This window comes from Sarcophilus harrisii, chromosome 2 (genome assembly GCF_902635505.1).
Source record: "Sarcophilus harrisii chromosome 2, mSarHar1.11, whole genome shotgun sequence".
NCBI lineage: Eukaryota > Metazoa > Chordata > Mammalia > Dasyuromorphia > Dasyuridae > Sarcophilus > Sarcophilus harrisii.
In genome coordinates this window covers 592342835-592355577 of record NC_045427.1, presented here as the reverse complement: position 1 = coordinate 592355577, position 12743 = coordinate 592342835, and the positions used below count along the sequence as shown (strand labels likewise).

Here is a 12743-nt window from a genome sequence, read left to right as displayed (position 1 = left end):
TGCTGATCCTAAGAGCTGAGTCTAAGTTCATGGTATTTTTTTAATATTTGATTTTAATAACTTTTATAAATGAGGAAAAATACATTATTAACATACAATAGTTCCAAATAGGAGAAATAAATTGTTGAATGCACTTCTAAACCATGATGCTCATTTTTCAATCCTATCCAGGAATTATGAAAAGGTTTAATAAACAGTTGTTTATTGATTTTTATTTGATGCATGGAAACCAATTTTTTCAGTAGATTAAGGATAAATAACTAAATTGGATGCAAGAGAGAATACACAGTGAAATCTTCATGCTTTTACTGAGCTCTTTTGAATATTCAAATACACAGCCAATGAGGACATATGGCAAGAAAGTTTTGGGAATCTTTTAAAATAAGTAGACAAATGACAGGTAAATTACAATGTAAAAATTCAAAGTAGAGAACTTATGAAAAATAACTCAAATACAAGTCAAGCATGAGAACTTTTTTTATTTTTTTAACTTTTTATTGACAGTACATATGCATGGATAATTTTTTAACAACATTATTCCTTGCACTCACTTCTGTTCCGACTTTTCCTTTCCCTCCCTCCACCCCTTCCCCTGGATGGTAGGCAGTCTTATACATGTTAAATATATTATAGTATATCCTAAATACAATATATGTGTGCAGAACTGAAAAGTTCTCTTGTTGTACAGGAAGAATTGGATTCAGAAGGTAAAAATAACCTGGGAAGAAAAACTAAAATGTGAACAGTTCACACTCACTTTCCAGTGTTCCTTCTCTGGGTGTAGCTGATTCTGTCCATCACTGATCAATTGGAACTGTTAGATCTTCTTTGTCGAAGATAAGGGATGAGAACTTCTAAGGCATGAGTTATATGTGACCCTGAAGACATTGGAGTGAAGACATGAGCAGCTGAGAATACTCCAAATCAAAAAAGGCAGCGGAAACAAAACTCAAAACATTATATTGTTTTCAAAGGCTGTATGACCCCAGGAAAGTCACTTAACAGCTGTTTATTTCAGTTTCCTCATCTATAAAATGGGAGTCATTGTAGCACTTGCCTCTCAGACTTATAGTGATCAAATGAGATAAGTATTATCTTAGAACAGTGACTGATAGTGACTTCATAAATATTAGCTATTATTGTTGTTCTTATTATTACAAGACAATACTGTATAAAGAAGGGAGATTTGCATTTTAAAGTCAAGGAACCTGAGGATTGAATCCTATCTTATGCATTTAATAATTGTGTGATCATGGGTGAGTCAATTAATCATTCAGTAATTTTTGAAAACCATAATTCCTGGACATCTTACTGATTTGTAACAGTGAAAGGATTTTCATACTGAGAATTGCCATCACCTCCATCCATTATAAAACAGAGATAATAACATGTCCTATCTACTACAGAGAGAATACAGAACTTTATAAAATGCCATATAAATTTGATCTGTTACTAATGCAAAATTAAGTAAGTAGGAAAACATTACAGATCATATGTATGAACAGAATAAGGGAGCATGGCATAAAGAAAAGGGTCCTGGACTTCTCTTCAAGAAAAACAGGTTCACATCTTACTTCATCTACTTACTTTCTCTGGTAACAGAGAAATCACTTAACCTTTAAGAGTTTTAGACAATTCTTTAAAACTGGTATGTGTTTTATAGATATATAAACTTTATTTTCCTTGAGGATTTTTAGAGGGACATGTGTGTTTTCTTTTGCAACATAAGTTTTATGGAAATGTTTAAAAATTAAAAAAATTTTAAAATCTTGTAAGCTAAGTTATAGATAGTTGAGATCTTCACTGGTGATAGACTTCCCGTATTGCCAAAACCACAAGTCTTTAGCATATTAGTGTCCTTCAGGGTGGAAGAGGAAAAGAAATGATTTCTATAACATCTCTTATGTGCCAAGTGCTGTGTTAAATGCTTTACAAATACTTAATTTGGATAGAAAAGGTATTTATAGCAGCTCTTTTTTTGTATTGGCAAAAAAAAATTGGAAACTGAAGGGAAGCCTATCAATTGGGAAATGGATGAACAAATTGTGGAATATAAATGGAGTGGAATACTATTGTGCTATAAAAAATGATGAGGGACATGGATTCAGAAAAACCTGGCAAGTCTTATGTGAACTAAAGCAAAGTTAAGTAAGCAGGATCAGGAGAACATTGTACATAGTATCAGCAGTGTTGTAGAATGATCAACTTTAATAGACTTGGCTCTTCTCAGCAATACAATGTTCTTAGATAATTCCAAAGAGCTATGGAGTCTGAATGAAGATCAAAAGCATACTATTTTCACTTTTTTGTTTTTTCTTTCTCATGGTTTATCCCTTTTGTTCTGATTCTTCTTTCACAACATGACTAAGTGGAAATATGTTTAATATAATTGTACATGTATAACATATAGATTGCTTGCCATCCTGGGCAGGAAAGAGGAGAAGGAGGGAAGGAAAAAAAAAATTTGGAACTCAAAATCTTATAAAAGTGAAAGCTGAAAACTATCTTTACATATAAGTGGTAATATTGTTAAGTGAGAAAAAAACAAATATCATCTCATTTGACCCTCCCAACAACTAAAACTTTAACCACAGAAAACAAGGACCTTGAAGGTAGGATATTTCATTTCTATCTTTGTTACCTTGGGACTTAGTACAGTCACTACTACATAGTAAACTTTTATAAATGTTGAGTGATTGATTGGGTACTGATGGTTATTCAAAGAAAACATAACTTCAGAGAACTTGGAATCCACTTTGGGGAATGATGAAATAAAATACACCTCTATAGCTACTGTAAAAATTAGAATGTGTCCACATAATATTTTATGAGATGTAATGCTAAGGCAGTTTAAAAGAGAATTCAAAATCATGAAGCATCTCCAAACAATCCTCTATCTGTGGAAGGATGTGAAAACAAAACTGGGCAAGGCTTAGTGAAGAATAAATAAAATGATCAAGATGATGAAAAGGTCATCTTGAAAAAAAAAGTAAGAAGCTGAGTACATATAAATGCAATCTATTCCTTAAATCTAGAAGCAATGTGTGGTAAAAGGGGATATGACATAAGACTGAAACATGTCTAGGATGGACACAAGCTTATTCTACAAATCCTAGTTCTCAATAAACAGGCATCAAACCCTTGAGATAAAAATAAAAGGAACTTTAGACTTTAAATTCTAAACTTAGAAATTTAATATAGCAAACTCCTGGAACTTTTTATTCTTAAAATGGGATCCAGAGTGAAAATGTAAATAAGTTCAAAAAGAACTTTTATTTCTTCATGATGGAAAAACTCTGTAGCACTGGCAATAAGTGAATATGGTATAGATATACCATAGTAGAAATTGACTTGGGAGCAGAAAAGAAGGCAAGACTTTGTGACTAGAAAGTCCATACTACCTGATACTAACTTAAAAAATTTGCTTTTTATCTAGAGCCAAACAACTATAGGACTATGAATGGCCGTGCAGTGAATGGTAGTCAGCTGGGAAAAGACTATATCCAATTAAAAAGCCTGTTGCAGCCCATCAGAACTTACTCCAGGGCCAGCTTGTATGGGCCCAATATTGGGCGTCCCCGGAAGAATGTCATAGCTCTTCTAGATGGGTAAGTAAAATAGTTTTGAACAAGTGAAAATACAATCCAATAACCTTCACAGGCTCATGACTCCTCCTGCTTCCCAATTATATACAAAGTCTCTTCAGGTAGTATGAGATAATGGATAGAAGTAATTGAACTCCGGAAGAGTTGGATTCAAATATCATTGATGTTTGGTATTTGTGTAATTATGGACAAGTTACTTAATCTCTCTAAAGCCCTTTTAAGCTTACAAGCTTCTCTAACAGAATAAATTATAAAATGAGATGTACAAAGAGACTAGGCTTTATATACAATAACATCATGAACCATTTTAGGTTTTTAATTATATTTACAGGAGATAGAGATGACAAACCATTCCAGTATCTTTGCCAAAAAAAGGAAAAAAAAACAGTTACTATCACAAAGAGTTAGACACAACTAAAATGACTCAAAAACAACACCAATACAGAAAATAGAAGCAAGAGCATTTAAAAGAAAAGTGAAATCATAGGTATAGCAGAGTTTGACATAGTGTTAGAAATGTCAGAACTCAGAATAAGTTGAAAGTAGGACAGGTTTTTTTTTAATGGTCTTTATTACTATAGCAAATAAGCAAGCAGAATAGGTAAGATTGCTACCCAGGGTAGACAGAATGAGGATGAAGAATAATGAAAAGAAGATGTTTAGTAGTTGTTCAAACTTTTGTTTCAGTCCCAGTTTGTTTAAGGATTTTTCCAACAATGAGGATGATCATTTTGCCAAAAAATTACAAGAGAAAATGACTTTGTACTTGATTCTCAAGATAAATGAGGAAACAGTTAAATTTATTTACCATTTTTATATTTCTGTATTACCATTTCTTGTTTTTGCAAATTGAACAATCTGCTCTTAGATTATTCTTTATTTGTTTGGTTTTGCGGGAATACTTCAGATACCCCTCATTGAAGGGGTATCTTAGTTTCTTATGATTAAGTTCAGATTGCAGGATATTCATTTTGGGTTATATCTCAAGCTTTTTGGAATATATTAACCATTCTCTTCTGCATTTGCTTATGAGTACAGATTGATTTTATGCTATTAAAATTCCACATTTTTTATATTTTAAAATCTTCCTCCCCAGTTGCTTATAGAATGTATTGTTTGGCATTAGAATTGGAAAATTTAATCATAATATGTTTTAGAATTTGAAATATAGAGGTTTGGGTTTTTTTAAGTTTCCTTTTTTGAAACTGGATTTTTTCCTCTTGGTGCTTTGTTTTCTGCATTCAGAAGTTCTTGTCAGATTTATTATATAATATCTTGTATTATGATGCTCAGGTTTTTTGACTTGTGTCCTTCTGGGGGGGGCCTATGATTTTTAAGTTGTCTTTACACAACCTATGTTCAAGTTGAATATTTTTTGCTTGTATAGAGATGTGTTCTTTGACATTATTAGTATTGACATTGTTGCTTTTTGCTTTATCTTTATCCAGATTCACATTAATATATTTGATTTATCAATCCATTGTTTTCTATTTTTTTGCTTTTGTTATGAAGACTTGCCACCTTTGATTCAAGTTTTCCAAATTCTGAAAATTATTTCTTCCACGGAAACCATGAATTATGCCATTTACTTTTGTCTAAATTCTCTCAGAGTTCTTATTTGTCTCTTGAACTATTGTGGAACATCCTTCTGTGATCCTGTGCTTTTTTTTAAAGTCAACAGATTTCTGTGTTTCACTGGGTAATTATTAAATTTTCTTTGTCTTGCAATATTTAGAGATGTTTGTGAACTTTTGGTTGCCTTATGATTCATTTTTCCTTCTTTTAGTGTCTCCCTAATTTATTTGTCTGCTTATGATATAGGTTTTTTAACTAAAGTTTTTTTGTTCCTGAGATTTTAATCTTTTTTTTCCTTTTTTGTTATCTTATTACTTTCTGATAACTTCCTCATTGACACAGGATTTACCTTAAAGCTATCTCAGACTCCTATCATATTGCTGTATTTGCTTTTCATCCGCCTTAATTCTTGACACAAGTAACTTCTCGAGGGATGGTATCTAGCTAGAAACCAGTCACCTTTCCTTCAGGTCCAGTGCAACCTCTCATCCTAGCCCATGTAGTTTGCAGAGGAGGCTAAATCAGCATTTTCTATTTTTTGTAGAAGTTGGAAAGGTAGAATAAGTTTCTGCAGTTTTGGGGTTCTTCATCCTAGGGATGACCTCCAGCATCACAAAGTTCCACCTTATATTTACCTCCTCCTCTCTTGCATATGGCTAGGTATAGTTGAAGTCTGCTGATTATTGCAACAAAATGCAGGGATAAAAGCAGGAATGACATGTGTTGATCAAGGCTAAAACAATGGAGAAAATTCAAAGTGTCATCTAGAGGTCAAGCTGATCATTGATTTATATGTCCTTACATAACCTGGAGTCTGGTGGGTAAGTGCTGAGGGAACTGCTGAGGAAATAGTGTTCGCCACCTCTGAATTCACATGTCTCCTTGGTTTCTTGTTCTATGGAGACAGCTATAATTTCTCTGCCTCTGGAACAGATCTTTTTCTTTTGTTTTTGGTTGTTGTTTGTTTGTTCGTTTGTTTGTTTTAAAGTAAATGGGGGCTAGAGAAATTCCTTGTGGTCATATGACCCAGAACACCCATGAACCTCTACAGTAACCTTGACAAGTTCAAATCACCAGGCTCAGATGACTTATATTCCAGAATGCTGAAACAGGCTGATATGATTACTCACCTTTGTCAGTGATCTTTTAAATCAGATTGTTGAGAAAAGGAAAGGTATTTTAATCTCAGAAAAAAAAATATAATATATTGATTTCTTTTTAAAAGGGAAGGTGAAAAGAATGAAACCTGAAGACGAGGTAAAGATTTTGACTTTGATACCTGGGAAGATTCTTGAATATCAATAAAATAATAATTAGTGAATATCTAGAAATGGAAGTGATTTTTGTTACCATAGAGTAGCTTCATTCACAAGATGTCATATCATACTAATCTCATTTCTTTTTAAAGAATTATTAGGCAAGTTGTTTTTAGTTATTTCAGGCATTTTCAATTTCATGACTTCCTTTGGGGTTTTCTTGGCAAAGGTACTGGAGTGGTTGCCATTTCCTTCTCCAGCTCATTTTATAGATGAGGAAACTGAGGCCAACAAGGTTGGGTGATTTTCCCACTGTCACAGAGCTGGCAAATATTTGAGGTCAGATTTGAACTTAAGAGGAATTTAAGTCTTCCTAAATCCTAATCCCAGTGCTCAATTCACTCTATCACCTACCTGCTCACTAGTCAGCATTGAGGAATTTTATAAGTATGGGTTATCTATATTTTATCAAAATCATTGATAGATTTCTTGTGAACAAGATTAAGATCTATGAATTAAAGAATAATACATTTGGAAGGATTCAGTAATTGTTGAATAACTCTTCAAAGAATAATAATTAGTGATTGGATGTCACCATGGAAAAAACCTCTCATAGAGTTCCCTTTAACATGTTTATTAGCTTAATGCATGCATTTCAAATTTATAAATAATAAATACCAACGTAAGAGGGATAGTGAACTTCTCAGATGACAAAATCAAGGAACTCAAAAGATCTTGATAGATTAGAGGAAGACATTAATAAAGTGAAATGTAATAGAAATAAATCTAAATCTTGGGCCTAGATTCCAAAATCAACTTTACAAGTACAAGATGTAAGACATAAGTACAAAGATAAATATGACTAGGAATTATGTTAGAAAAAAAATTCTAGGTTTTAGTGGGCTGAAAGCTCAATATGAATCAAGTGTGATTTTGCAGCCCCCATAATCTAATTTAATCTTGGACCTCCATGAAAGTTATAGGCCTACTAGACTCACTCTACCTTAGGTCTTAAAATGTTCAGCTCTGGAAACTACATTTTAGAATGCTCACTAGGACAAACTGGGGAGTTTCTAAAGGAAGGCAACCAAGATAATGAAGAGCTTTGAAAACATTCTATAGGTCTGGAGATACTTGCTTATAATCACTACTCCTTGGTGAAAGGGCAGAAGATGGCAGATTGCTTAGGCTCAGGATTTTTGAGCTGTAGGTCAACTAAAGACAGTAAGGGCTCTGCACTAAATCCAGCACCAGCACCAATATGGTGATATATTGGGAACGAAGAAAGACTGAAGTTTCCTAAGGAGATGTGAACCAACTCAGTGAGAAAAATGGAGACCAATGCTTCTTTTCAATCAGTACTAGAATTGGGTCCATTCATGGCTATTACACTTTCATCCTGGGAAAGACAGAGAGACCCTATTTTCTTTCTTTTTTTCCATTTTTTTATTATAGCTTTTTATTTGCAAGATATATGCATGGGTAATTTTTCAATATTGACCCTTGCAAAACCTTGTGTTCCAAATTTTCCACTCCTTACCCCCACCATCTTCTCTAGATGGCAGGTAGTCCAATACATGTTAAATATGTTAAATCCGATATATGTATACATATTTATACAGTTTTTAAAAGGCAAACATGTTTAAAAATTGTTTTTACATGTAATTGGGGAAATACTGAAATACTATTTTAAAAAAAATCTCAGATTCTGGGGCTAGATGATCATTTGGGGCTTTTCCAAGCTTCGACATTCTGTAATTGGCATTTGTTTTTAATAAGTGAATGACATTAAATTGTGTGAATAATCTTTGATTTCTTCTTCCACTCTCACTTTGAAATCCAGACAGAAACAGGAGAGGGAACTTTCCTTTTTGCCCTTCATCCCTCCGAGGGCTCTGAAATGTTGGCACAAAATAAAGCATCCCCCCCCCCCCCATAGTCCTATGGGAAGTTATGTTGCTCAAGTGCCTTCTGTATCCAGGATATTGTCCCAGTCTCAAATTTGTCAGAAGAAAATTATTTTTATGCTTCTCCAGTAGTTCAGTGCTTAGAATTATGAGCAGGTTCTTCTGAGATAATGCTCTAATCCCTCTCTTAATTCTTCTTTTGAAAACAGAAGTTTCCCAACTAATGAAAATATTGTGAGTATAAAGCAATATTCTTGGTTCTGTATGCATAGACAAAACAGACGGCACAGGCTTCATGTCCCTTTGACCCTGCCATTTCTCTGCCACAAATTTACTGTTTATGAGACTTTTTGTATTTGATTGATTTATTTAATATTTTCCCAGTTATATTCAAGACAAATTTTTTACATTTGTTTTTAATTTTTTTGAGTTCTATGTTCTCTTTCTTATTCTCATTCACAATTAAGAAATCAATTGTGAAATCATGCAAAGCATTTTTATAAAAGTCAGATTGTGAAAGAAAGCATAGATCTCCTATCCTAATGAAAATAAAAACCTTTGAGAAAAATTAAATTTAAGAGAGAAGGAGAGAGAGAGAGAGAGAGAGAGAGAGAGAGAGAGAGAGAGAGAGAGAAGAGAGAAGAGAGGAGAGGGAGGAGGAGAGAGACAGAGACAGACAGACAGACAGAGAACAAACTTCAATCTGTAGTCAAACACAATCAGTTCCTTCTCTGGATATGGATAGAATTTTTCATCATTAAGTCCTTCAGATTAGTCATGGATGATTGCACTATTGAGAATAGCAAAGTATGATACTTTCTGGTGATGTGTCTGTGTGTGTGTGTCTGTGTGTGTACAAAAAAATGCATGTGGCTTAGCTCATCCAAATATGATGCTACACACTTATGCAGGATGGAGGGTGAACTAGAAAGAGCCCTGTCTTTAGAATGAGAAAACCCATGTTTGAATTTGGGTTACATTTATGACCCTCAGTCAGCACAGAATAATAGCTGACATACACATAACTCTAACATTTGCCAAGCACCCTACATATCCTCTTCTGTCCTATCCTGACAGTCACCTGACAGGCATTATCACACCCATTTTACAGATGGAGAAACTGAGGCAAGGAGACTTTGACTTGGCTGTAGGAGCACAGATGAATAAATGTCTGAAGTGGCATTCTAAGTGCCATTTTTTTCTGATCAGGTTCTTTCCACTGGCCCATACTGCCCCTTCAAGAGCTTGCTCTGGGGCTGGGAGTTGACAATTTTGTAAAAGGTTCTCTATCCTCCATATGAAGAAGAAGCAAATCTTTATTGCAGGAGAGAAAACAGAGCCTTGCTTGGATTTTGTCATGACCTCTTGGCATGTGAGAGCAGAGTTCATCTTCCTCCCAGCTCTGAGGGCAGAGAAGAATAGAGCTGGGAGGCTGGACTCACCACTGTCGGTGTCATGAGGATGATATAGGGCTCTGCTCTGGCCGGAAAGCTGTCTCCAGTACATGAGCTCAGCCCAGTGGAAGATACACAGCTGGGGACAATTTGCTTCAAGTAATTATCACAATGTTATTTCTAATAATTGCTCTGTTTTGTTTCAACTATAAACTATTGAACCAAAATACAGCAGAGAAGAAGAAAGTAAATCCTTTCTTTTGGGTTCATAATTGGAGAGATTGCTGTCCCACTGTCCCTGGAGAGAAAATAGAACTTCTAAACATCTGGTGTGGGCTCAACAGAAGGAGCGTTCACTGACAACGGGGATTTTTTGCTCCCTACTGGTGAATATTGTTGATTGCTCCTTACTTTAGTTCGACAGATATTTATTAAGGCCCTACTATGTGCTGTTGTCTAGAGCCATTACTCTTTTTTTCAGGTGGGGAAAACTGGGGCTATGTGATTTGCCCACTTTGGTAGTAATTATCTGAGGTCATATTTGAACCCAGGTCTTCCTGCCCCCAGGGCTGGTGCTCCATCCAATGTACTATTTACCTGTCTCTTAGAGCCTTAACTCTTGGTGGGAGCTTTTAAAAAACATTCTTAATAGTCAATTAAATTTTTTTTTGAGTTCAGATTCTTCCACTCTCTATCCCCTTCCTCAGCCTTTGAGAAATCAATGACTATAATTTGGTAGAGACTTAATAAGCATTTATTGAATTGAATTGTGCTGGGGGTAGGGATGATACAAAAACAAAAGTGAAATAAAGTTTTTTGTTCAAGAAGACTAAAATATTAGCGCTCTAAATCCCTTTTCTCTCAAATATGTTTCCTGTCTTCTATTTTCACTTAGAGGGGTTCCCTCCTGATCTTTTTATTTTTATTTTTATTTAATAGCCTTTTATTTACAGGTTATATGTGTGGGTAACTTTACAGCATTAACAATTGCCAAACCTCTTGTTCCAATTTTTCACCTCTTACCCCCCCACCCCCTCCCCCAGATGGCAGGATGACCAGTAGATGTTAAATATATTAAAATATAAATTAAATACACAATAAGTATACATGACCAAACTGTTATTTTGCTGTACAAAAAGAATCAGACCCCTCCTGATCTTAATTGTAGACCTACTACTTACTCTAGACCTTAGGAATTGTTATAAAAATTACATCCAGTGGTGTGATGCTAAATTAGTTAAATTGAATGAGTGATTAAATACATTAATATTTGTACATGGTAGCAGATACTACATAATAATTTTTCCCTTCCCTTTTACTTCTAAATGTTTAACAATGGACTCTCCAAAAAATGACCCACTTCGAAGTTTAAGCTACATCAATAATATTTTTTTCAGTATTTTCTGAAGTCTAGAGCAGTGGTGTCCCATAGAAAGTCCAGAACTTTTTTGGACCAGATTAAAATGTAATTGGGAGATGTTTCACAAAATAAATAGAAATAGAAAAAGAATATAGATAATGTGAATGTGTGATTTCCATCTGAAGGCTTTTGGCTTTTAGTGTCTTCAGAGTTTGAAATCTGTTCTTCCCTGTCTCCATAATAGCCATCTATGATCAGAGCTCTTTTTGCCTTTTTGCTCATTTTTAAAGGTTGAGGTCTGTTCTTAGGGCAAAGGGATGATGATCCCAAGCTTCCTCTATAGGCTACAGTAGTGGAGACCAACCACTGCTGGGTGATTATAGCCAAATCCCACTTGTTATCCTGGAGTTCAGGGACTCACTATTTGCCTTCTGTAATTGCATTGGAGGTCTCACAACTAGTCTGCTTATCCACTGGCTTTTGAACCATGGCAGAATAGCCACTGCTGCTGTATTCTGGCTAAGAGCCTCCCAGTAGATTCACCCAGTTCAGAGACTTTTCTGCCCTAGGCCTCCCTGCACTATATCTGTGTTGGGCTACATTCCCTCTGCCCGATTGAGACAGACCTTTCCTGAAGTTCTTCTAAAATATCTTCTACTGGAAATTTGTTACACTCCAAATATTTGTGGGTTCTGTCACTCCAAAATTTATTCAGAGGCTTGATTAGGTGTTGAATCTGAGGAGAGCCAGGAGGAACTTGGTCAAAGACCTGTTTACTCTCCTCCATCTTGGTTCTGTCCCCTGAATGTATATTTTCTAAGTCAATTTGTCCTGGCAGGGTTTGTTGGCAATGTTTCTATTTGAGCATGACACTATCAATTAATCAGTCAACAAACATATTAACCACCTACTGAGTATCAGGCTCTGTGCTCTCTACCTTCAAAGAACTCCTAATCTAATTCAGGAAACAAAAAGCAAACAAATATATACATGCAAGCTATATATAGGAAATCATTAAGATAGGGAAAGCACCAGAATTAATTGGTTCAGGCAATCAATGAAATAATAAATTAGGCTTTGATTGATACTGTTTGCCAAAGTTAAAAATCCCCACAGAGCAGTATGAGCTGGCTCATCACATCCCTGTCTACTACTCCCTAAAAGGAGGGAGGGGGAAGGAGCAAACTATAAAGTAATATGTTGAAAAGAGCCTTAGGCTGACAATCAGAAGAACCCATTCAAGTCCCAACTTCCCCACTGGCTACAACATCCCCCCTTTCATAATGTGAGGCATCCAACTGCTTTCCTCTGTACTTCCCTATCTATAAAATGGAGATGTTGCCATCATGCCTGCATTTATTTAGTGAAAAGTGCCTCATGCAGATGTGTGCCTGAGGGAGGATGGGTCTCTGAACTAATCATTCATCTTGATTTGTAAATGACTCATAGACTGTGTCTCTGACTTGTCCAGGGGCCACTAAATAGTTACAAGCTGAAGTGAATATTAGATTAAGAACCAAACCAAATGAGAACAGCCAGAGAATGAGAAGAATCCTAAATAGTGAAATAATTTGTTTTAATTGAAGTTTTTTTATTTTCAAAATATATACAAGGATAATTTTTCAAAACTGAATCTTGAAAAACTT

At 35.0% G+C, this 12743-nt stretch overlaps 1 protein-coding gene across 1 annotated transcript in view; it reads left to right on the top strand.

Moving 5' to 3' along the window:
- The window catches only part of HPSE2 (heparanase 2 (inactive)), a 677809-nt gene that overhangs the window by 405959 nt on the left and 259107 nt on the right, over nt 1-12743 (top strand). The window contains exon 5 of the mRNA XM_031956226.1: nt 3437-3608. Coding sequence (XP_031812086.1) covers nt 3437-3608 — 172 coding nt within the window. The remainder of the gene's footprint in view (nt 1-3436; nt 3609-12743) is intronic.